The 26,758-nt window shown below is 39.4% G+C and overlaps 1 protein-coding gene across 3 annotated transcripts in view; it reads right to left on the reverse strand.

Moving 5' to 3' along the window:
* The window catches only part of B4GALT6 (beta-1,4-galactosyltransferase 6), a 30,381-nt gene extending 13,900 nt beyond the window's left edge, over positions 1-16,481 (reverse strand). The window contains exons 1-3 of one of the 3 annotated variants that reach the window (XM_058804752.1): positions 16,410-16,481; positions 1,093-1,209; positions 623-736 (exon numbers count right to left, since the gene is read on the reverse strand). In XM_058804752.1, the coding sequence (XP_058660735.1) occupies positions 623-736; positions 1,093-1,192 (214 nt within the window). In that variant the 5' untranslated portion in view covers positions 1,193-1,209; positions 16,410-16,481. Of the gene's footprint in view, positions 1-622; positions 737-1,092; positions 1,319-16,409 lie in introns of those variants that run through there. The other 2 variants (XM_058804761.1, XM_058804771.1) reach the window with 2 other exon arrangements.
* Positions 16,482-26,758: the final 10,277 nt, after the last annotated feature.

The following is a 26,758-nucleotide window of genomic DNA, read 5'->3' on the forward strand; positions in this document are numbered from 1 at the left end:
TTGGCTGCATGCCTATATATTTAAAATATAAAACAAAGCTTAGAATCTGACGTTATTAAGAAGAAACACAGGTAACAGGCACTGTTTCTGTTTTCTTCAACAGATAAACTCAGTTGAGATTAAAAAAATATTATAATGGAATCTAGATTATCCTAATAAAATCTTTAAAGAAAAATTGATCAGATTTCAGTTCAGCTGCCAGTAACCTTTTTTGGTATGATATGGATCTGAACTGCTATATTAGATATCTAATTAATTGCTCATGCTGAATGACAGCCCACAGATTAAGCCAGATATCTAAAAGACAAGAGGTTAGAATTCTGGAATGCATTACAAATAACTTCAGAAACTATGTGACATTTTCTCTCTTACAAATCAGTAGTTCAATTATTTGATTTCAAATTAGTAAAGGTGATTAATAAAGAGACCAAAACTTCAGTAACACTTTAGTTACACGTAAACTTCTATTAAGCATCATTGTGCATTATCAGATGTATTTTATTAATTAATTTCTGTTATATACTTAGACTTGTTACAATTATGTTTTATATTAAAAAACTGTGTTTTGTTTAAAATACAGTTTCATTTACTAGATAAACTTTCAGGTCACTTTAAAACTTACTCATGTAAGGCAGTTTCTCTGGACAAGGCTGATAAGGAGAGTAGGTGAAGTTCTCTGGAAGATACACTGTTGTTTGAGCAACACAGTCACTAGAATTGCTTCCTTCAGGATAATCTTAAAAAGAAGAATTGATTTCTGTAAAAACCTATGTTACCCACTGAAATTGTAACTCATCATCATGCAGGTGAGAGCATTAATTTTTAGCTAACAAATTCCTAGCAGCATGATTTCAAAAGCATTTTATTACTCTAGAGGAATAATAATTAAATACAAGTATCATTCTTATAGCTAATAGAAATATTTCCTACTGAAGTGAACTGATAAATAGTAACTATTTGACCTTGACTCCAATTTCAGAGAAGTAGGATTTGGGTCTAAGTTTTCATAATCAAGCTATGTCATTAATGATTGGCTTTTTTTAAAAATTGAAAAAAGAGGTCTTTTAAAATATACATTAAAAATATTCTTACCTGTGCCATTCAGTGTAGTATTTTTGTTAGTGTACAGTCTTATCATGTGTCCTATTGTTTTTACATTTTCTCTCAACATTATACCACGAGCTTGCACCATAAATAGATACGTGTTTGCTGATAAAACAAAAAAGCAATTTTGAATTTGTATTAAAACATTGTATTTCCAAATTATTCTAACATACATCTACAATGTGTTCAACATTTTTTACTGCGTCTGAATCCATGGTCAGTGAACAATAATTTTTTGAGATGAAGGTCCACAGAGTGAAAACTAACAACAATAGAAAAGAATGGCTCTATTCAAACCCAAAACCTACAGATTATCAATACACATTTTATATGACACTTTCATTTCTCTTTAACTAACAAAAAGCAACTGAGACTGACAAGAAAATTTAATCTAGCAATAAAACATTTTCATATGTAGATACACATCTCATATATAGATCTACAAAAAATAATTTAAATATAGGACAAAAAAAGTCAAGAAAATCTTTTAGACCCATATAATGGTTCCTTTTTTACTCACTAGTTAACACAACTTCCAGTCGAAATGTACTGTTTATTCATTCATTCCAAACAGCTGCTTTGTTATACAACTGTTACAAATCTCTGCCAATCTCAAAGTATTAATGTTTTATAATTATACATGAAATATTTATTATAGGCATCAAGAGTGAGTAAATCAACATTCTGAGTAATTAAGTGACTCAGTAACAACAACAGCATGAAATATTCCTCTGTCTCAATCTTGCACCCAAAGCCCCAAATACGATCTCAAGACATTTCTTTGTATTCAACAGAAGTTAGTAAGGTAGAAATTAAGCTGCATTTATATCTGAGTGAGCAAATGCCTACTCAGGACTCAAAGAGCTAAAGAAATATTGCAAAGGGAAGGACAAATGGTCAAAGGGATCATCTGTCACTTCACCTACATTGAGCACCCAGTTCTCTGGGGAATATTTGGCACCCTGTAACTAGCAACCACCCTAACAACAAAAAAATGCTCTGCATCTTTGAGGGCAAGAACTAAACATACCAGGGATGAAAAATAAGTAAAAAGATTAAAGAAAAGTTAGAGAATTATCTCAGGAACTCCATCAGATGGCCTAGCACCAGTGGCATGACACAAGTAACTTCAGATCAACCAACAACTTCTTATAGCCTGACACAGGGAGACCAGAGCCAAAGAGAGCTGTGTATGAGGGACTGGGGGCATTTCCAGAGGAAAACACAGTGCTGAATTCCACCACGTTAGCAAATAATACTACCAACACCCACAGAGATAAAAAACCAGCTTAATCTTTCAAGGAATTGTATTTCTAAGTCCTACAATAATGTTTCAATTTTTAAATGAATGAATGAGGGGTTTCCCCTGACTTTCAAAGAACTCCTTATTAAAACAAGGAATATTGACAGCTAAAAAAGAGGTTCTGAACATGCCAGGTGCCATGAATGGCATGTAATTCTCAAACCCTTGGCCAGCATGACCAACTGCATGTGTTAACAAGAGTTTACATGAGTGTAAACGTGTTTACAGCTGCTACAATCCTGAAGTTGTCTCAACACTTTCTGGCCACCCAAACAGAAGCAAAATAAAACAAAAAAGCTAAATCCTTAGCCTGACAACAGGTAGGAAATCCCAGAAGAACGATTCTTACCAGGATTCAAGACAACAGATAACATTCAGATTTCTTTTCACAAAAATTACACAAAAACTTCTCAAAATTTTAACCCAATTCATGGAAAGTACCACACTGTGGTTCAAATTGTTTCATTCCATTTGTAGTTTTCCATTCAGATACCAGGATTTTTGGGGCGTCTCTACAAAGCATTTCAAGGAATCTGTACAATTCATTCATTCATATATGAAGTTACCTACTCAAGAAACCTCCTCCTTTTGGAATCAAAATAAAGGCATTTTGATCTGTTCCTCCAAGAACAATTATTTACCTTCAAACAAATGATTTCAAAATTCAAGTTTTTTTCCTGAAAGTAAAATCATGTATATATTTGCCTTTCAAATAGGACCAAAAATTCTTAAATAACAAGAAATGTCTTTCTTCAAACTTTAATATATTTTAAATTGGTATCATCTTTTCCCCCAAATAAGTTTTTTTCTCCCATAGGTACAGCTCTTCTCTTCAATATCTTCCTATTCCAACACTAAAATAAAGTGGGTTTTTTAATATAAATCCGTTAGTAAATACTGATTTCAGAGCTAATCTCTGGAAGACTGTGTGCTTTATTCTTCTTTTTAATGTGATACCAAAAGCTAAAGTTACTTGAATTTTTAACTCTGCAGAAGGTTTATAGAGCTTTCAGCAGGTTTATAGAAGGATAATTCACATAAACCAGGTGTGGTACGTTGATGTGGCTAACACCTAGGTCCTCACTAAGTTGCTTGCTCCCTCCTCTGAAATTAAACAGAGGAAACAATAAAAAGGGGAAAAGTCTTACGAACCTGATATAGTAAAGAATGGAGAGTAAGAACTTTCAAACAAGTCCACAAAAAAAAAACAAGAGGCCATATAAATGTTCTCAATTTTTATGGGAAATGTTATTGCAGTTAATGTAGACATAAACCTTGGAAAAACAAGATTTCCTGCAAAAGCACCTACATCTTCCCTTTAGTGAAGTACTTACCCCTTGACACAGGAGAAAATTTGAACAAACACACAAGACCTTTGTGAAAGTTAGAAAAGGCATTTGTCTCAAAATAGAAATCGTGAAAAGACAATTGAAAAAACCCAACCAGGTAAAGCCTGCTGCCACCTTGGCTTAAGTATGCAAGAGCTGCTCCTGCTGCCAGGAAGATCCAACCTTGCCATGTTTTTATCAAGTAATTCTTGTAGTCTACCTCCTCTTTCTTGCTGAGCTGCTTGTCAACTCACTATCCAACTTTACGCAAATACAACAGGAATTCATCAGGAATGAAACATTGTCCTTTCTGGGCTGGTTTTTTTCCCCACTACCTGGCTCTCCAGCACAATCACGGTTACAAGGAGTTCAGATCTCCTCAGTTCATTCCACCATCATTCAGCAGCTGCTTAGGTAGCAGCAGATGCTTGAACGGCCAATTAATTACATCAGAAGCTAAAACATCAGGAAAAAATCAAATCTATTAATTTAGTCCTAAAAACAAATCTCATCTCCTGGCACAGGTTTGTTGGCAAAGAGCTGTGACCAAGAGTGCAGCTCAGGTGCCACACCACCCAGCAGCAACAGCAACAAAGTATTCAACCCCCAGAGGCCAAAACATCAACAAAGAAAAGCAGCTTTTCTTTCAGTGGGGTGGGGGATGACTGACAGCAGAAGGCAGCCAGATAAAACTCCAGAGGGTTCCTGGTGTGCCCTGAAGGAAACTTCCTGCCACAAGTGCCAGAGTCAGTGAGGGGAAGTGATCTGCAGAACTTCATACTTACCAAGGAGGAGGGATTCACTGGGGACATGAAGATCAAAGGCAGCCTCGGCTGCAGAGATCATGAGATGGTGTAACTCAGGATCCATGGGGCAGGAAGAAGCAAAAGAAAGCTCACAACCCTGGATTTCAAGAAAGCAGACTTTGGCCTCTTCAATTATCTGAGTGGTGGAGTCACATGGGATAAAGCCCTCAAGTGAAGATAGGGGCAAGAAAACTGGGTAATATTCAGGGATATTCCTTCAAGCTTACAAGAGATCCATGTCAACAGCTATGAAAACAGGTAAAATGCCAGGAGGCCTGCATGGATGAACAAGGACCTCCTGTGAAAAAAACCCAAATTGCTTCAGTGAGAAGAAGCAATCACAGGGAATGCAGGAGGAATACAGAAAAAATACTTGAGCATCCAAGGATGCATGTAGGAAACCTAAAGCCCAGATGGAACTGAGTCTGGCCAGGGATGTCAAAGACAGCAAGAATCATTTCCATAAGTACAAAGGCAATAAGAAGAAAATTCAGTGAATACATTGCTTGATGAGAAAGACACACACAGATAAGTCTGCAATACTCAATGTCACCTTTTCTCAATTTTTATTAACAATACCAGTCTTCAGAAAGGGCAACTCCCTGAGACCAGTCTGGAGCAAGGAAGTTGTACTCTTGCCCTTGGTGGAAGAGTTAAGCAAACAGGACACAGGTTAAGTTCATGGGCCCTTATAGGGTGTACCAAGTGCTCAGGGAGATGGCAGATGTCATTGCACAGCCACTCCTGACCATCTGTGATTGATCATGATGAGTGGAAGAAGTGCCTGAGGACTACAGGAAAGCAATTGTCACTCCTATCTTCAAGAAGGAAGACCCAGAGAAGTACAGGCTGATCAGCCTCAGCTTGATCCCAGGGAAGAGGGTGGAGGGTAATCCTGGAAACCATTCTTCGAGTACGTAAATTACAAGAAAATCATCAGAAACAGTCAACCAACTGGAAACCTCTGATGAAAGACAGATAAGGAAAGAGCAGGGGGCATTGTCTACCAGGACTTCACTAAGCATTTCACACTGTATCCCATAAGACTCTCATAGACAAACTGTTGATGTACAGGCTGGCTAAGCAAATGGTGAGCCGGATCAAAAGCTGACTGACCGAGCCCAAAGGGTGAGGTCAGTGACCAGTGATGTAGCCCAGGGGTCAATACCAGGTTCATTCCTTTTTAACACCTTCATTAATAATCTGGATGACAGGCAGAACAGAACCTCACAAAGTTTATTTAAGACACAAAAGGGGGGTAAGTAGCTGGTATGCCAAAGGGCCATGCTGCCACTCAGAGGTACCTCAGCAGGCTGGAGAAATGTGCTGACATGGACTTCATGCAGTTCACAAGGAACAGTGCAAATTTCTGCATCTGGGGAGGAAAAACCCCAGATACCAAAGTATGCTTAGAGGCATCCAACTGGAAAGCAGCTTGACAGAAGAGGTTTTGGAGTCCTGGTGGACATCAAGTGGAACACGAGCCAGCAATGTGCTGCAAAGATGGCCCACAGCATCCTGGGATGCATTAGGAAAAATGCTGCTAGCAGGTCAAGGTAATTATTCACAGCCTTCACTCAGCACTGTTCAAGCCACACCTGTTGTGGTGTCCAGTTCTGAGCTCCACAGTAGAATAGAGAAGAACGTGGACATCCTGGAGAGCATCCAACAACAGGCCATGAAGAAGACAAAGGGACTGAAGCATCGCTTCTATCAGGAAAGGCTGAGAGAGCAGGGATTGTTGATCCCCAAAGAGAAAGTTCAGGGGCCACATTACTGTGTACAAAGGGCATGTGTATGTGTACACAATGTCTGTGAAGGGAAGGTGCAAAAAGGGACAGAGCCAGCCACTTTTCAGTGGTGCTCAGGGACAGAACCAGAGGCAGTGGGCACAAACTGAAACACAGGATGTTCCACCTGAACACCAGGAAACACTTCTATACTGTGAGTGGGACAGAGCACTGGCACAAATTGCTCACAGTGGTTGTGGAGAATTTCCTCAGAAATATTCTAAAACCTTCTGGACAAGGGCCTGAGCAATTGGTTCCAAGTGGTACTTCTTGAGTAGGGAGGTTGGACTAGATAATCTCCAGAGATCCCTTCCAACACCAACTAATCTGTGATTTTTCAACTACTTTTGTCTTTCTGCATTTGTACCAACCATCGCTGTCACAGTGCCAGGCAAAGCACAAACCAGGAAGGCAAAATTTCACATGTAACCAAAGAAAACATCTAACAATGTAACACCTAGAAGCAATTTTATTCATATTCTTCTTAATTCACTGCACATGGTTCATAATAAGTAAAAAAGCAAATTTTTGGCTGCAGAAACATAGTATCCAGGCTGTCACACAGTTTACAGGTTAATCAGATGGAAAGCGCAGTGAGGAATATAAGACAACACACACACATAGTACACCTTGGAATCAATACTATACTCATTGTTCCATCTCAAGCAACTGCAAGTGTCAGCTCAGAGCTCATAACTAATTCACATGAAGTTTTCCTATCAATTGGTCCAGATCTGCATCAGCAATCATGAACACACAGCCCCACGTCAATAATCAAAAGTCCTAGTCTGAGGGCATTATATAAAAATCATTCTAATAACACACATTACAGCATTAAAGGGGTCATCCTGTATTTCAGAGGACATATTAAAAGTATCAGATGAATAATTTTTTCTCTCAAATTTTTATAGCTCACTAGTTATTAATAGTTTTATCTGCTAGACTGTTGGGGAGGGCAATGCATTAATTTTAAAAGTATAAAAAAATGTAAAAATGGCTCAATGTTTTATATCAGGTGGCTTTTTGTTATTTAGGTATTCACTTGAAGACTACCCCTTTTTTTAAAGAAAATTAAATCATTCACAGATCACTCTCCATTAGGGAATCAAGCTCCTTCCAAGCAGTACACCAAAAAATCAAAGCACTTCTCACAATATTGGATTTAGTTTATCATCCCACAATTTCACAGGAAAAGCACAAGACTCATTTTTATATAGAAACTTAGTTATCATGCTGTACTCGTACACCAAAGCAAAGCCAAAAATATATGCCATGCACTTCGAAGCAACCAATGTAGTAAAATATACAACAGGACAAGTGAGTTTGAAACTGGGTCAATGACTGACATTCTGAACAGGACTAGGAAGTTAGAAATGTGATGACTTTAAAAACACAGAAGAGTATTAATTATTACCACAAATTATTTTTAAATACCAAACAAAAATGGACAAACTTGGAGGCCACAAACTTGATTTTCAAATGCAGCTTTCATTCTACCAAAGCAAAACCAGAAAACCAAGGCCAAACAAACCCAACAACATGGAAAAAAGCACTATGTCAAGAATATTTTCAAAGCAATTAACAAAAAGTTAGCATGCCCCTTTAAAAAAAAAATGCTCTATCATCAGAGCAGTTATAGCAACATTATTTACTGATCTTCCCGGGAAAAAAAAATGCTGATAAACTCAGATAGGAAATATTTCATAGAGAACCCATGGATTCTGCAAGATCCAAATATGGTAAACATGGCTTTACAGGCAATAGGTCTTGACAAATGACCATTTCACCATTGCCCCTAAAGTTATTCATCTGCTAGTCAACACCTGTTTTCATGGGACTTCTGAAAAGCAAATTCAACATATTACATTAAAATTGGTACGGATTCAAACAGGTTAACAGAAAGGTCTCCACTAGTAATTGTAAATGGGGAATCATCTCATGGGAGCATTTCTAGAACAAGTCCCACAAGGGTCTCTTCTTATCTCAAGGTTATAGGATATTGTTCTCTGCCAATAGAGTATTTCTAACTCCAGTATTGCTGAGTTCACACATGGCAAATTGACACAGAAGTGTTAAAGATTAAATTCTATGATTAATCTAAATAAACAATAAATAGATTGCTGAGATTGCTTCTGAAATATCTCAGTTACAATTCCAGGAGCTAGAATATTCTCTGCAGTATAATGACTTTAGTCTGTGAAACTGATTCATTAAACAATTTAGCTGTGAAGGACAATATCCCAAGTAATATAAGACTGCTGTAAACTGGTTCCTATTCAACAACGGAAATCTACAACAAGCATCAATAAATACTATTGCAGGTGTCCAACTTCCTTAGCACTATATTTATTTTCACACATTTGTTGTTAATCAGAAGTTGTTTTTAAAACAGATACAACAGCATGAAAAAAGAAAAAAACTTTGTGCCTTGAAATATATTCTTTACTTGATTTGTTTTTCAATATTCAATAGCAGTTTTGCACTATTTGTAAAATAATAATAAATCCAATCTTATGTCACAGGGATAGTGAGACTGCATTTGAGTCTGTATATGTATACCTCCTTATAAGAAAAATCTTAGAAAGACATAAATCACCTCAATCTGTTGAAAAAAAAAAACCAAAAGCTACCAGTGTTTCTGGTGGCTAACAGTGATCTTTCAAATGGTGCAGATGACAAATCTGTATCAGCTGCAACAGAGAAGCTCCAAATTGTTTTTTTATACTTCAGACAACCTCTGTATATTCTCTGCAATAGTGGATATGTCAAATGGATGAATCCTCTGACTGCAAGCCTGAGGAATTGGATAAATATCAGTTCACTGTTTATTGGGAGACAGCAAATGATGGGATCTCCATTTACAGTGAAAAAATTGAATCAAAATTTCTTTCCCTAACAGTAGTTTTAAGCATAATAAGGATTTAATGTTCAATAAAATTTCTAACATATTTGATACTATTCTATCCTCTCAGGCTATTCGTTGATTATACAGTAAGCTGTAGAATAATTCAATAAATGCACAATGAACTGAAGGTAAAGAAGGACAAGCACAAATCTAAGAAAGTGAACTGACCATTGGCAATACCTTGCAAAAAACCATCTTTTGTATTTTAAAGTCCTGTACCAAATTTCTGCACTGTGCTCACAAGAATCTAGCACTGGATCCCACACAAAGCATAATTATTTCATGCTGCTCCCCATAATACGATTGCATAATTTGAATACAAAAGATTACCTAAGAGTAAGAGCTATAGAAAAGCAAGTAAAAATAGTCACTTGTAGAAATAGTCTTATTAATCAAAAGCCAGTAGATAAGCTATCTTTCACCACAGACAGATGTGGAAATGGTTAAAGCTTTGGCCCTGTCAGTAAGGCATCACAATTCAGATGTCCCCCATAAATGTCCCCAGGGTATACAATCTCTCCTTCTCAACCCATGAGAAGAATGCATTCAAATAATGCAATGGCTGGTTGAAGTGAAAACTCATTTCACATGATGTCTCATAATTACTTTGTCCTTGTGCAGTTAGCTGCACACCATAAGTATCTGGGTTTTTTTCTGTTTTCTTACTAAGAACCACATCACAAAATGAATACTGATTGAAATCTTACGCAGGCAAGTTCCCTGACAAATAACAAGTAATATCTAAGTGCTTTAGGAAAACTATCAGATAAAAATGCAGAACAACTGATTCAGAAATAAATATGCATGTTTAGTCAAAGTTAATCTGTTGGTAAAAGTGAAAGACAGTCATGAATGACAGAGCTACAATAATTTATTCCGAATCAAGTGCTAGGAATGACTGTGCTGGGCCAACATAATGGAGAAGTCTTTGTGCCTCCCAGACCAAGGCAGAAAATGTGCCCACGACACTCCCCGAGTTCAGGGGGTTCAAGGAGCTCAAGCACTTAGTCAGAATGCTGAGGAACATTTGATCACTGGAAATCAGAGATCAAGCAGAGTATTTAAACCTCCATTTCCTCTCTGCACAAGATAAAAAAAGTCCCTATTAATCAGAAAGTAAACCACAATTTCACAGGTAAAGGATTTGATGCAATTTGTCAGAGCGATATGAAAAACTGCAATGCAAGCAAGAAGAAGACCTCTGTAGATAATGAAACTACTCCTGCTCCAAATGAAGCCTCTAATAACAGGTGAACTTTAACAATGGAATATAGCTGAAAATAGCTCCCAAACAACAACCAGTTCTGTAGTGCAGGCATTTCCCTGCAGAAATTATGAAACAACGGGACAGACAAGTTTCATTTACTCAAGAAACTTGTAAGAGACCCATGAGAATAATTCCCTAGAAAGAAATAAAAGAAGGCAATGACAGGGAAAGAAAAACACTAACATGAACATCTACCACACCCTGCAAAACTCATCAGCCTTTAATCAGATACTTCCACACAGCATGAGAAAAAAGCAAGCTGTATTAGTCCTATTTCAGTGCAGCAAACCTATACACAGGCTCTATTACAAAACCCTCAGACAAGGTATTACCAGCCACCTATCATTGTGGCAAGCACAGTCAACAGTATCCTGCCCTGTACTGGCAACAGTATAACCAGCACATCGATAGGAGCAATTGTTGTCTCTTCAGCTTGTAAAATCATATTTGTCCAGTTTGGGCATCCCAGTAACAACCAAACATTAATACCAAAACAAGCCCAGAGGAAACCTTCCAAAATCAAGCATATTATGTACAAGCAGAAACTAAAATAAATGGGTTTGCTCAGTCTGAAATAAATGGCTAAGAGGAGGGTGCATTTTTTTTTTTTTTTTTTGCTGTCTTCAGCAATACAGTATTCTTGTAAAGAGAAGACTAAACTGAACACTTGAAAGTAGTCAGTCAAAAAACACAAGGCAATGAACATAAGGTGGGCTATTACAATTACATATTACAATTTTGTCACACTTGTCTGACCCTGGAACAGGTTTCTGAGAGACACAGCAAAATCTTCATCCCCGGATTTATTCCAAAACTCAAGTGGACATGACTGAGAAATGTGATCCAGTAGGATCTGCTTTCAGCAGGAGGTTGGATCAGGTGACTTCCAGGTGCCCCTGCCAATCTAAATTATTCTGTAATCAAACAGCAAGTCTTTAGAAATGCCACAACTGCCACAGATGCCAGTAACAAAGAATAGCAGCACAAAGGCTGTGCCCATATTTATGGGCTCAGCACCTAAAAGCCATGATAAGCATTTATTTTGCTGATAGCATTTTCAGGACTCTTTTCTCTATTTCTGCACAAGTTCAAAAAGGAGTGATATCATTCTTCCTATTAGGAAAACTAGTAACAGAACAGGAAATAGATTTATATAAAATTGTGAGCTAAAACCAATAGACATTATTCCAAGTTCCATGCAAGCTGCCTTTTGGTTGGGACTAACAAAAAAGTAGCAAGATTTTAATGAAAGAAGCAGAAGATCACAAGAGAGAAAACATGAGCTGTTTTTTCCTCCTCAAACTCATTTCACCCTTCAGAATTCTTAGTTACTGATGTCAAAGCAGACTGCATCTTCTTTGATCACTGCACTGTTTCATAACCAGTTCTTACTTGAACTGCAAGGTAGACAAGCTAGAATCTCAGAATAAGCTGAGTTGGAAAGGACCCATCAGGACCATGGAGTGCAACTACTGACCCTGCACAGGACACTCCAAGAACGTCACCATGTGCCTGAGAACGTTGTCCAAGCACTTCTTGAACTCTGTCAGGATGATGCTGTGACCTCTTCCCTGGAGAGCCTGTTCTAGTACTCAAGCACTCTCTGGCTGAAGAACTAGACTGCAATCGACTACAATATGGAGAGCTCTAAGAGACTCTTCCTCCCAATCTGGCAAAGGTTCTCTGCTGCAACAACACAGAAAGGAATAACCCAGGGATGAATAAGAGATCATTTTATGAGATCTGTCCAATGTAATTTCAGTTTTAATGCTGAGGGCAAATGGGAAAAACAGGAAAAAAAGAATTTTCTCTTGCAGTACTCAGAGTGGTTTGGCAGTGAAATTAGACCAGCAAATGCTCTCCCATGGTCACCATTGCCTTGTTAATTTGTCTTATTCTCCTAACCTTTGGATCCTTTCCATGATGTAAACTCAAACCTACAAATTGGTTCTGGATGGCTGTCAGGACCAGACATAAATTGAGTCCCTTTTATTACTGCTTTTATCTATAACACTGAAAAAATCCCCATGTTGGTGCCAAATATTCCTGCTTTTAGGAATTTATTCTAGCTTCTTCAGCCTTTAACTAATACACGAATATTTGTAACTTTCAATGAAGTTGCAGAATCACAGGCTATTAATTCAAGATCAGAAATTTCAGTTTCTGCTTTTACCAGAGGAGCACAAAATGAACTACTGTCACAAAAGTGGTCATTCTGGAGAAGCAGCACATCTTATCTCCTTTTATTAAATACTTGAGACTATCTCACAGAAGTGTCATTAAACATTTAAATGAAATTTTTAAATTTTAAGCATTTTAAATGTTTTCGACCATTTTAACTTGCCATCCTATCTATTGAGGTTTCCCTCTGAAACATCCACTGAATTAAACAAGAAAAATTAAAATTAGAAAAATATTTGTCTTCTCTAATTAATAGTTAGAAATCATTCTGCTGTTGTGTTTCAGCTCCTCTGATTATCAAAAGACTACCAAGGTGCTGAGGTAGGGTTTCCATCACCTCTACCTCATCCAATTATCTGTGCTTACAGAAAAGGGAAAAGCAGGCACAAAAACAATCCCAACAATTCTTCTCAACCATTTAAACCATACATATTTTATATTAATTGCAGTCTTCATCTCAAAACACAGAACCACATCTGAAAACATGAAAATGTGGTTTTCCTCCCCTTGTATTCTGAAGTACACGGAATAATAAAAGCTTCTGTTTCCCAAAGAACTAACATTCTGAGGGTTCTCTGCAAAAACTGAACAGTGATATTATTGCAATATCTGGAATTATGGTGCAAATGAAAACTTTTAAGCATTAGACAAATAATTAAATACCTTAATATAAGTAATTCCGACTTCTTTCTTCTAAACAAATTGTCGATACTTCAAGTTGATCTAAACTCCATTTGTTACAAAATTTGCGGTTTTGTCCAAAAAAATGCAGTAATTCTATTTTCTAAATAGTTTGAAGGACAGAGGGAATGTGACAGTGACCTCTTTGAGAATTCTTCCAGTGCTAAGGGCTTACATGTGCAGGTATCTTTTCCCTTTGATAAACCATGAATTGCTTACTAAGGGGGACTCCCACTCCATTAGCCCATAAGAACTCAAAATTTCAATCAACTTTGACATCTCACAAAATCATTCTGCTGCATAACTTGTGTATTTTTCCTCTCCCACCTTCCAGTACACTGCTGCTCCATAAAACATTTGGGAGTCCAACTTCTCCCTCTCTTTTCAGTTCCTCTGACTACCACAAGAAGAAGCCAGCCACGGAGCAGCTCCAGTTCCCTACAACAAAATCAGTATTTTCTTTGTCTCTGACATTGTGCCTTGTAGCTTGTTGAGGAAGAAAATGTTCTGGTGAACTAAAATATCTTCAGTAAAACACATCTTTCTTTACACATAAATTACAACAGATCCCAACCATTTATGACTTAGATGCAGAACATTTTTAATGAAAAGCTGCTAACAGGTAAGGTGGCTGAGCTTCAATAAGCAACCTTTAGCCTTCCTTCTCTCCACACACAGAATCAGCCTTGACTTAGATGTATCTACTTCATTACACACAGTAAAAAGGTGCAAGTACAGTGAAATATTCTATTCTATTCTATCACAATAAGCAAATGCCACGAGCATAAGATTATTAGATGAATCATCTGCTTATAAACTTGGGTGCTCCTAAGTGTTTTGAGACTCTTCTGTTCTTACAACTTACATTTTCACTATACTGCCAGGAAGCTTGTTAGTTTTTAGATAATATCTGACCTTCTTTCTCTCCATTCCACACAGTAACATTTTAACGAGCAATTCCTGGGAAATCAGCATTACATCTGCAAGCTGATAGGCTGAGATGTAAAACTTTCCCACTGCCCTTCACCATTTTCTATTCTCTTCCCCAGGATCCTTCAGACCAGCAGAGGACAGCAGCATTTCAAGATGGACCTAAGAAGTGCCAGAGACAAGGAATAAGTTCATTATTGCCTGGTTTTGACTTAAGCTGGATAAGTTCACACTACAGTTAGGGCAGCACAGCATTGATCAGTGGCTGGAAAGAGCTGTAATTTCACAAACTCATGTAACTAGCCAAGATTTTTGTTAAACCACATCTTGAAAAGGCCAACTACAGTATTTGTGTCTGAGACAAGAAGAGAGACTAGTTTGAGTATTATTCTTTTTTCCCTTAGACCAGATCTAATTAACCTACCCCAAGAACACTTTTCGTACATACTGTTGATTTCATTTCACTCCCGGTACAAAGGAAGCTGAAAGATATGAAATTCCCAATAGCTGAGCAGAAAGATGAAGTCAGAAATTTAAAGCCTCATCACTAAAGGCTCTGATTCTGAGCAAGGGACTGCATAAGCCTTGCTTTGTGAGACAGGTTCTTCCTAACAAAGTAGCCACTGGCAAGAAACATTTAAGTAACAAAGTAAAACTACAGCTGCATACATTACATTAGATGTTATAAGTTTCACTTACAAAGATGTAGAAACTGCACTCAGCTATTTAAATCATGTATCAATTACTTGCAATTAAAGGCTACTTTACATATATGTCCTGCATCAGCATCTCAAAGACCTAAGATGCCTAAGTGGACATCAGCATCATTCTCACTTGGAAGACTACACCAGATCCCTTTCAAGAGGAAAACACTGACAGACAAAAAAGTTCTGAACTCTAATCCTATAAATATATCTTCTAATATTTTTCTGTATTTACTTGAACTAGAAAAATAATTGGCAAACTTGTAAATATTGTAGGAAGTATGGAAGTAAAGGAAAACCACAGAATGATAGGTGAACTATATAGAACTATTTAAGTATAGAAGCAACAACTGCACCTTGAAAGTGTTTACAAGTTAAATAGGAGATAGTGAACAAGAGGGAGCCAAAAAACATAAAGACACAATCAACAGGAAACAATTCCTGAAGATTCAGTGATCACACCAGTGTGGACATTTTGTAGTAATGACTGCAGAGAGAAGTTTTAAGCACTAAGGAAGAGAGAGATGATTTGGCAAGTACTTAGGTAGCACCTAATAAGCAAGGAGATGTGCAGAAATATGTGGCAATGTTCCCTGGGGGAAAAAATGAAAACATTCCCTAATCAAGGAACACACAACACAAGGAAATCCCACAGAGCACCATATAGGATACCACTGGCCTTAGCTCTGGGGTAATGCTAACCAGTTTTAAAAGGATCTTCCACTGAGAAAAAGCCTGATGGTCTCCCAGTAACAGCAGAAGAGTGAACTAAGAAAACCAGCAAATTTTTTTGGTTTGTGTTAGAAACAAACTTGAACAGTTGTTTTATGAAGCTTCTTCTAAATCAGAGGGTTTGTCTCCCTCTGAAGTGATTCCTTCAGAAGCAGAAGAGTTACCAAACTGTAAAACCTGTGAAGAGAGAGAGATCCCTCTAACAGAAGTAAAAAAACAAATATTCAAACCGATCCTTCATTTTTATTCACACGGGCTTTATTATTAATGCAGTTACTAACAATCTGAAAGATTAATACATTTAAGTGACTCCAGCAGTTTTGTAGTTCTTTCCCAATTCGTACCACTGTAACACGACGAAACGCTGAGCCGCTTCAGTGCCTCGCTTTGCCAGCCGGAGAAGCAAGGGCAGCATCCACCTACCTCGCGATGGCAGATGAACCTTCTAGAGCGTTTGAAAGCAGCAGAACAAAGATGCGGGATGCGCGCACGTTACCGCCGCCCCCGCCGGCCGCCCCGACCCTTCCCGGGCGGGCGGGATCGCGTTCCCACAGCCGAGCCGCCCCTGGCCCGGCGCCGCCCGTGCCCTCCCCGCCGCGGTGCCAGCCCGGGGGAGGCGGGCGCGCCCCCGGCCCCCGCCCGCAGCCCCGCTCCCTACGGAGGCGGCTCCGGACTCACCGATCCCGGGGGCCACATAGATGAAGTAGAGGCAGGACGAGGAAAAGGAGAAGAAGAAGATGAAGGCGAGCATGGAGCGGTTGGAGACGCGCAGCACCTTCCGCAGCAGGGGCATCCTCCCGCCGCGCCGGCCGCCGGCCGCTCTCTCAGTCCCGGCGAGCCGCGGCGGCGCTTCCGAGGGGGAGGCGGCCCGCTCCTCCCATGGATCGGGCGGCGAGAAGGTGACGAGGGGGCGAGGGGAGCTCCCGCCCTCCGTCCGTCCCCGGGAGCGGGGCTGGCAGGGGCAGCGCCGCGGCGTGCGGAGGAGGGCGGGCGGCGGCGCTTTGTGGCCGCTCCTGCTGTCTCCTCGCGGGCGGCCGAGCGGCGATGCCCGCCCGCCTCCGCGCTGCGCCTCCGGGCGGGCTGAGCCGCCGCCGGAGGGAGGGGCCCCCTTAGCGCTGCCGCGGGGCTCGGGGAACGCTCCCGCCGCTGCTCACATGCCGCCGGGCGCCGCGGCCACCCGCGCTCCCGCCTGCAGTCCCCGTACTAGCGGCGGCGGCGGCCGCAGCAGCAGCAGCATCCCCGCTGCGGGCAAGCAGAGTCACCTCCGCGCTGCGCCCAGCCCAGCCCAGCCCGGCTCGGCCCGGCCCCACGGCTCCCGCGCCGCCCCGCACCGGGAGGAGCCGCGCGGCCGCTGCGGCGGTTGTGGCGCGCGCGAGCCCCGGCGCGGCGGCGGCACTGCGGGACCGCAGCGGGCGGGCGCGCGCCAGCCCCGCCCCCACGGGCCCGCAGGCCAATGGGAAGCGAGAGAGGAGCGAGCCCGCGGCCGCCGATTGGCTGTTGCGCGCGCACCGTTGCTATCAGCGGGCTGCGGGAGGGGGGTGGGGCAGGGAGCCGTGAGGCGGATCGGCCGGGCCCCGCGTCCCGCCCCGCCCGGCCGGCATGTGTGCACACCTTCTCTGTGCGCAGTCACCTCCGCCTTGTGCGGAACACAAGGGGCCAGGCTCCTGCCCTGCCCGTGCCCGCTTTCGAGCGCTGCTGCCCGCCCTTACCCTCCCTTCTTCAGGTGGCGCTGCCGCTGTGCCGCGGGTGGATGTCGTTGTGCTTCCAGCTGTTTTAATGCAGAGCGGTTGGAAACGGGAGTCAGGGCTGGCAGCTTCTCTCATATGAGAGCTGGGCCTGCTTAGTCTAGAGAAGAGATCTGAGAGGGGAACTCGTTAATGGTGCCAGATTTTTCACAGGGGTGCCCAGCGACAGGACAAGGAGTAATGGCCATAAACTAAAACACAAGCGTCACCTCAACATGTAAAAGAGGAATAACCTCTTTATATTCAGGATGGCCAAGCACTGGAGCAGGTGCCCAGGGATGTATGCCATGGAGGCTCCCTCTTCAGAGGGTCATTTAAAACCCACCTGCATGCAGTCCTGTGTAACCTGCTCCAGGTGACCCTGGCTTGGAAGATGGTCCCTCCCAACAATAACAATTATGTGGTTCTGTCTTTCTGCCACCCAAGAGTTCTCCATAGAGCAGAATAGGTAGCATTGCCTGAAAATTTGGCTACACTTGTACTTTAGGATTTGCTGAATTTAAATGTGATGCTCTACACACTCCATTACTAGTTCACTCCCAAGGCCATTGCTTTAAAAAGGTATTTTTTAAAAGTTGGCAGCAGAAGCTCCATATCGATTCTCTGCTCTTTCTTGCTTTGGCAATGAACTTGGCTGCCACAAGTTGCTGGGCGATAGGGTTAAGCCAGTAATTGCTCCGTTCCTCTGGAGAGTGCTGTCATGGATAGATGTGTGCCAAGGGGTTGGCAGCAGGCCAGGTCCTGCCTGGGCACACTTGATGTGGTAGCAGGATCCATTTGCACAAGGATCCAGGTCTGTGTTGTTAGTGTGTGTGGAGTTTAGTCAGGCACAGGGCAAAAGAATGGAAGTACAGAGTTGCCCCACTCCCTCCCCACATTACAATTTTGTCTCAGTCACTGCACTATGGTTTTTATGCAATAAATATTACTAATGGCTTCATCTTGTTTCAGAAGTCATCAAAGAGTCATAGAATGGTTTGAGTTGGAAGGAACCTTGAAGACCATCTAGTTTTGACTGTCCTCCCCGGGCTGGGACATCTTCCACCGGACCAGGTTGCTTAGAGCCCAGTCCAGCCTGGCCTTGAACTCTTCCAGAGTTCAAGAGCACTCACAACTTCACAACCTCTTCCAGTGCCTCACCGCTCTCATATTAAGTGTTAGCTATTTCTAATATCTAATCTAAACCTGTCCTCTTTCAGTTTGAGGCCATTCCCCCTTATCCTTTCAATATATGCTCTTCATCTTGTTTCAGTAATAACAGAGAGAAATTATTTTGCCAACGCAGCGCAGCTCGTGGTCAAGTAGAGCTTATCCTTTAGACTGACAGAGCAACCTTATAACTTCCTTCAGTCATGGGCAAACTGCTTCAAAACACTCTGCAGGCAGACATATCAGTATTTTTTAACCACAGGTATAAAACCTCGAGTCAGTTGATGTGTAAACGTCAGGGCTAGAAATACAAAATGATTGGTTAATCAGTGAGGTAGTGATGCAAATAATTGATAGTAAAACCAAAAGCAAATGCTTACTTAGTCAAAATCTTGCTGGATGTTGAACATTTATTTGCACAGTGGAACACAGTACACCCAATAACAATCTATAGCCACATCATGGGCTTCCCTGATTATCACTGATGCAGAGCATAGATAAGGATTTCCCAGTAAGGGTTATCATAGGAGAGAGAGAAATTCTGTGCCTTGAGCTCTGAAACACAGACATGTCAGTTATGTTTTGATAGATGTTATTGCAATGGGTATCTGTGCAGGTTTTAGCTGGGGGGGAGTTAATTTTCTTCACAGTGGCTCATAGGGAATATGTTTTGGATTTGGGCTGAACATGGGGTTGATAATACAGATACATGTTTGTTACTGCTGAGCAGAGCTTGCACAGACCCAAGGCCTTTTCTACTTTTCATACTGCCACCATGGCGAGGGGACTGGGATTACATGGGAGATTGGGAGGACACAGCTGGACAGGTGGCCCCAAGTGACCAAAGGGATATTCCAGACCATATGACATCATGCTCAGCATGCAAAGTGGAGGGAACAAGAAGGAAGTGAGGGATATTTGAAATGACAGTGTTTGTCTTCCCAAGTAACCTTTACATGATGGAGCCCTGCTGTCCTGGAGATGACTGAACACCTGCCTTCCCATGGGAAGCAGTGAATCAATTCTTTTTTTTTTTTGTTTTGCTTTGCTTGTGTGCACAGCAATTGCTTTCCCTACTAAGCTGTCTAGCTCAGCCCAGGAATTTTCTGACTTCCACCCTTCCAATTCTCCCCCCTCCCACCCCAGATTCTGCTGGGGGGAGGATGAGTGAGCAGCTACAGTACCAGATAGAGGGATAGATTGTGGGATGTATTTTGTCACAAAATTGTTTCTGAATTGCCAGTAACTGCTTTGTAACTTAATATATGTAATTTATTTTGTTGAGCAGAATGCAAAACAGGAATACAACAATGAACATTTATTTACATATATTATTTAAAGTTGAAGCTTAAGCTGACAGTAATATAAGACATTATCTTGGGTTTATGGAGCAAAAATGTATTGTATTTTTATGTCTTGTTGCTGTCTCACATTAAAGTAAAATTTATTTTATATGTGAAGTGGCATTATTGCTACTTTATTTTTATGTATTAAAGCTATTGATTTACTCTGCTAACTGGAATAACTGACTATTAATTGGCTCATGATTCTCCCACATTCCACTTTTATTAGATTTTTTTTATATGGTTTTAGATCTGTTTCTATGCAGTAAGCATAGGGAATGACATTAGAAGATCAATGTGATGACAACTCACAGAATCTTGCCAGATACAAAAGCAAGATCCATGGTACAAGAAATCTTAAGACTGGCCCTAACTTTTGTGTGGAGGAACATTAAGTAGTGCCCTGCATATCACTGTCTCTGCCTAAGGCAAATGCCATGTCTCTGGCTCAACCTGAATTTTGGTTTGATCACTTGGGCTGTTAGGTGCAATTTTGTAGGAGTTTACAACACTACTATGATGAGCGTGAGACAACCTGTGGAGTAGTATATTAACTCATATATATAGAAATGTTTGTGGAAACATAAGAAATGGAATTTTGGAAGATAGATGTATCAAGTTTAATTGAATCTCCAGCAGCAGGACACTGCAGGAGCAGCAGCATAACTCACAGTTATGTAGATGACTTTGCACAGGTGTCTGCTCTGATCATAGTCCTTGAAGCCTCTTCTTTAAATATTACTTTCTTCAGTAAAAAGATTGCTGCACAATATGTAGATCCCTTCTTTGAATAATTAACAATATTGCCCTTCACTTATTATTGTAAGAAGAAGAAATCCCATTGGATGTGTACAGCTCTGCTGTGTTTCCTCTTGCAATGGAGTTTCTTCAGTAGGTCCTTAAACAACTATAGGTTATTCTGGAAGAAGATGAGAACTCCTTCCTCATTCCTGTTTTCAGTCTAAGCATCCCAAAGTGAATTTTCTATGGATCAGCAAGCACAAAATCCAACTAGATCATCTCATCAGAGTAACAGCTGCAAAACCATCAGTGTCTCCAAAGCTGCTGTAAGAAACACATCTGTCAGTCATTTCAAAAGTTCACATATTTCATAAAGTCCAACATAGAAACTGCATATACAAAATTGACAGGTTTCCCATACTGTATGGGCACAGTTGTGCATGACAATATTCTGTTAACAAAACCAAGGCACTGATTTTCTGGAGAAAAGTAACAGCAATTTTTTTTTATAGGGGAGGAGGGAGAGGTTTAGTGATTTTTTTTCTGGGTTGCTTCCGGAAACCCATTTGAAAGAGTGACACCTCACACTGTTATGGCTTTATAATTGTGGACAAAGGGTGCTGTAAGACACCAGGCAGGAAGGAATGCCAGGAAGGAATACCTTGAGGAAAGCAAAATATCTTACACTACTGCTGTCATCAAGGGAAAGAACTGAGCCTGATGCCAGCATCACTGAGGCTGTGTCAGAGACTATGCAGGGAGGTAGAGAGTGGTGCATTGCTTAGATCATTTGTTAGAGCTGGCTGTTAAAAGAATACACATATGAATATGATACCTAATATCCAGTTTTGCAGTCTGCAATACTAAATTAAAAATCCACATTCTGTTCCCCAGGTTATCTACTGCCACATGCTTGTGTTATTTTTTATTGCTTGTACCCAGTCTTTGAATGAACTGGGTAAAAGCAATAAAAACTCTTGTTTTACTAGCTGTTTTATCTCTTCCATAATGATGTGTCTCGAGATTGTCTCCTCCAATCAGTATTCCTACCCACATTACCAAATTTCACCTGGCTGCCTCCATAGTTTGTATATTTCAGATAGAAAGGCTGCTTGGTTTTGTCACAATTTTTTTGTCATTTATCTATGTAAACACTTTTTATCAACAATAAAGTACTAAAGTACCTTATCAGTCCTGAAAATCTTGCATTTTTTTTCTTTTTTACTGCAAGTTTAATCATTAGTACCAACAACATTCTGTCTTTACATTGTGGAACTGTCAAGTCAGGTCTATTTGCTCTCTGGTTGCTGTCACTTTGTCTTCACTTTTATCTAAGCCAGCCCAACTGCCTTATTTAGGCTGTAATTGACAGCCCAAGAAGCAGAATGATTCTTTCACATTTTTTTACAAGAGCTCTTTCCTACTCTCACCACCTGTCCTCGAAACAAACCCAGTGAGCTGCAGTCAAGGCACAAACTTCCCTTAGCTCCGAGCAACCCCTTTGGAGCCACAGGCAAAATTCTGTGATCAGCTTTCTCTTGACTACAGAGAAATACATGAAATATTCCCTGTGGTTTTCCTTCTTAAATCTTTTGCCATTAGTGCTTCAGCTCTCTTCCTTGCCTTTTCTGTTTCCCTTAATTGTAGTAATAAAAATTGATAAATGAGCGTAACATGGTTTCATTATTAATCCTACGTGTAGCAATTACTTTGTTGGTATTTTTTGTAAATACCTTTGGTTTCTCATTCGTTTGGACTTAGCAGGGTGATTTTTATTAATCACACTTTGTTATACAGGGCAGCAGCATTCCAAAATCCTGCACAGTAATTTATAAGTAACCCTTCTTGTAATGTCAATGAGGAGTTAAAATGCCTGGAGTTAAAAAGCTCAGAATAAGAAGCATAAGAAGAAGCCTGAAAATTCCAAGAAAATGCACAGTCTGTGTAAGATTTTTAAAGATCATGATAAAGATTAATTATGATTAAAGATAAAATCAAGTTTTGTCAGGGTGATCTAGACCCTGGGAAAATTAGCATTCTTCAGTGTGTAGCAGAAACACATAAAACTCACACCAATAAATAATGAAAAATATAACACCTCACTTAAGTTTTGGGTCATGTGACCTAACCTCATTACATCCTTTATAATCCCACTATTAAATCAAATGTCAGGTTGGAAGTATTTTGAGAAAGTTTGGTATTTTCTTTTGTAATACAACTTCAAGCCTGAAACTTACGGCACTCTCAAGCACATGGTCTGATTCTTGGGGCTGTGCAGGGCCACAAGCTGGACTTCAGTGACCCCTGTGAGTCCCTTTGACCTCAGGATTACCTATGATTCTATGGTTCTATAATTATCATCTTGAGATTAGGCAATTTGTAATTTTTATTGTGTCACAAATAAAACTATTTTCTATACCATACTATTGTAAGCATCTTATGTGGAAAAGACAATATCTTGCATTAGATGGTGTTCATAGTCCTCTAAACAGTGAATGCGCAGTTGTTTGAAATCTACGTAGCAAGGATAAGGTACAAGTAAAAAATCATTTTTATCACTGTGTATGTGTAGCACAAATAAGGATTGATAAAAAAGTAACTTTGGGAACCATGGGATTTGTTTCACTGTAACTTGTACAGGTGAAAATAAATGCAGCAGGAGACATAATCATCACTAACAAATATCAAATTTTTATTATAGAAATCAGAATTTTTACAGCCTGAACTACTCACATCAGAACTAGTCTGAAACTTCTATTTGCTGCATTTGGATTAATAGCTGTTCATTAGAACATTGTTGGAAATGGTGAGTGACTAAGAAATAATAAGAGAGGACTTCAGGATAAGCTTACACTCTTGGACTCCTTCCCTAACCTCGCTTTTAAAAACGTCATTCAAGTCTTAAAAAACAGAGAACAAAACTAAATCATGCAGTTTGGGTGGTAATCACTTCAGTGGAGGAATAAATTGATAGAAGATTTTCTGGAAGGCTTGAAGATTTTGCTTTGTTTGTTTTGGTTTTTTTTGTGGCTAAAATCTTATCCTCAGAGATGCAATTCCTTTGCATATATAAATAGAAACAATCTGGTCTCACTCATTCTACTGCAATTAGGAAAAAGCAATCAGAGTTTGTTAAACAGACTTGAGAGAAACAAGAATCTTATGTCTTAGAAGACAGATGTTTTCTGATTAAGCTTTCTGTCACAGCCTCATTTAAATTGCGTAAGTCACAGATATCTTTAGCAAAGGTTACCGTTGTTGGAATTCCACTGTTTTGTTCAGTTCTTAATAACAGCTTTGTTTAGTTTGTGAGATAGTGTTTAAACAGTTTGAACTTAAGAGCTGAAGCAATGCTCCTGCTCAGAAAAACTCTTCAGTGTCTTGCAGTGTCTTGCATAATAATCTAAAGTTTTCCTAAGAGTCATCTTCCTACTTTTCTGCTTCTGTTATGAAAAAAATAAAGGAGGGCTGAAAATTAATAAGTGTATTTCCATGCATACAACCTCATTTATGCAGAGGGTCATGTAGTGACAGTTGTGTAGAGATAGTGATGCTGCCATAATTTTTGTTGCTTATATTTCTCGCAACAAAATTTCCATTTATTTGACTATCCTTTAAGTAACCATTAATTTGATCTGTTTTTAAAAAAATTCTGTGTATAGTGTTTTTTCCTAAGATGAGCTTTTCCCAAACTTAGGAAAAAAATCTTTATGTAGGAAAAAAAAAATCTTCATATCCTTGAGAGAAAAAGAGCAAGACCATTTGGTCATAACTGAATTTCCCAATATATTGAAAAAGAAATAGTGGCCTTTAATATTATCTATTTGCTCGGTCATGGGCATGAACACTTTCACAAATATTGCTAGTGCAACTGGTTTCTTAGAACAAGTGAAATTCTAAAGATTCTGTTGTGACAAAGAATTCACCAGCCTCTCAGAATTCCAAGAACAGACAGTAAATATATATGTTCGGCCAAAAAAATAAAAATAAAAAATAATCAAACATTATAACAGTGTTGCAGTTACTCCTTGGGGAAGTAAGTATAATACTCTTTCATGCAGTGTTCTGACATGAAAGAGTTATATATCTATTGTGCAGAATACATAAAGACCCAGACTGAAATTCTAGAAATAGTTAAAAATTCCAGTGAATTTTCTGGGCTACATAAAAAGAATACTAATATTGAAGAGTTGTTGGATTTTTTTACTTACTTTTTGTTTTATTTTGGTTTGGATTTTTTGTGTTTTTAATAATCATATTAAGTTCTAGATTTAAAGTAGATTTTGAATCTCAGTTTTAGGCTACATCTGTTAGAGTTAGCAAAAACTGCTTCTTTCAGTGGGTAGTTTTCCTTGCAGTATGTTTCCAAGTGTGTTTATGGATTAGGGGTGGTGTGGTTCATTATGCCACAAGACCTTCTTTCCAGACTCCAGGCCATATCATCAGTTACAAAAATTAAGGCTGAAAAGGGCAAAAATAGCCTTTGGCATAACCTACAGTAAAATGAGACTGTTTGTAGCACTATCTGAGGGCCCCCAAAACCCAACAGGTTGGTTTTTCCTGCCAGTTCACTTCCTATCCCAAAGACAGCAAAGAACAAGTATCCTACCAAGCTCTAAGGCAGCCTTAGGATAGCCATTTATTCACATTATTTATTGCTGGTGTTGGTACCCAAAGGTCCCAGTCACAGAAGAGAATGCAAGTCCTATGGTCTGTATAAATGAAAAAATGAAAATAATCCCTGCATCAGGAATTTACATCTGTTTTACATTTAGAACCTGCTGGTTCCATTGTAGGGATGTAGACACATGGTTGTGTGTCTATATCTTGCAAAAATGTGACCATTTTAATTTACTTCTAAATGCTGGTAATTTATCTTGATCTGAAAACACAGTGACAAAAATGAAATTCATGGAGCTCCATATACTTAATAAGAGCAACAGAAAACTGCTGTGGAAATCAGTCTGCCAAAATCTAATTAGGGACTCTAATTGTGTCTTGTTGCTCGGAGAGTTTTTCACAAGTGAAAACTTGTTAAGAATAATTTTTCCAGGTGCCTGTGGCAAAACCAGTAATAAATATTGAAATCTTATGAGCTGTGATTTTCACCAGTAATAAATATTGAAGTCTTATGAGCTGTGATTTTGAAATTATTTTTTGTGTTCTCAATATAACAAAACCACTAAGGTCTTAAATATTTAAATTTACTTAGGAATAAATATTAAACCAAACAAAAAACCATACCACAAACAAACAAACAAAAATTAAATAAATCCACTAAAACATCAGCATCATCTTGGATCTGAACATTTTCTGACCAAGTGTCTACTTTTTTACCCCAAGACCTTTTGACAGAATCCATGGTAAATATTTAATGCAAACTGAAATGGAGAGACAATGAAAAAATGCAAGGGAAATAGGTTCTGCATTTCAGAATGCTTTTGGAGAGAATTAAACAGGGTGATGAATGAATATGAAATTATATTTAAATTTAGGATTAGTGACATGAAATCAAAGGCACATAAAGTCATATACAGGCAATCTGGAAAATAAGTTTTGTGATAGGGATAGGTTTTTTCATTCATAATACCTTCTATATAAGTAAGTAAGTGTTCCTTCTAGCTAAGCATCTATTTTCCAACATGTATTAGAAGAGAAATGAGTTTTAGTGGTGGTAGAGAATTGGACTTGACAGCCTAGGAGGGCAATATTACTTATTAAGTTACCATGTACTACACTGAAAGACTAACATCCTTCTGTTCTTTTTTTGTTATACTGGGGATAAATTGGTTATTTTATTTACTTTGGAGTTAACATTTTCTTTCTCTGTTTGTCATGAGGATTTTTAAAGCTACCCTTTTATATCACTGGGTACCCTCCCCAGAGTTCCCTTTGGAAACAAAACTTTCCAAAGTTTGTCACTGAAATAAAGCAAAAATAAAGGTGACAAAGAAAAAAAAAATGCAACTCAACTTCTGTGGAAAGCAAACAAAAATTCACAGGAAAAAGTTTGTATTGGAAAAACTGTGCAAAAGTGACCAACTAATAC

Source organism: Ammospiza caudacuta, chromosome 1, assembly GCF_027887145.1.
Source record: "Ammospiza caudacuta isolate bAmmCau1 chromosome 1, bAmmCau1.pri, whole genome shotgun sequence".
NCBI classification, from domain to species: domain Eukaryota; kingdom Metazoa; phylum Chordata; class Aves; order Passeriformes; family Passerellidae; genus Ammospiza; species Ammospiza caudacuta.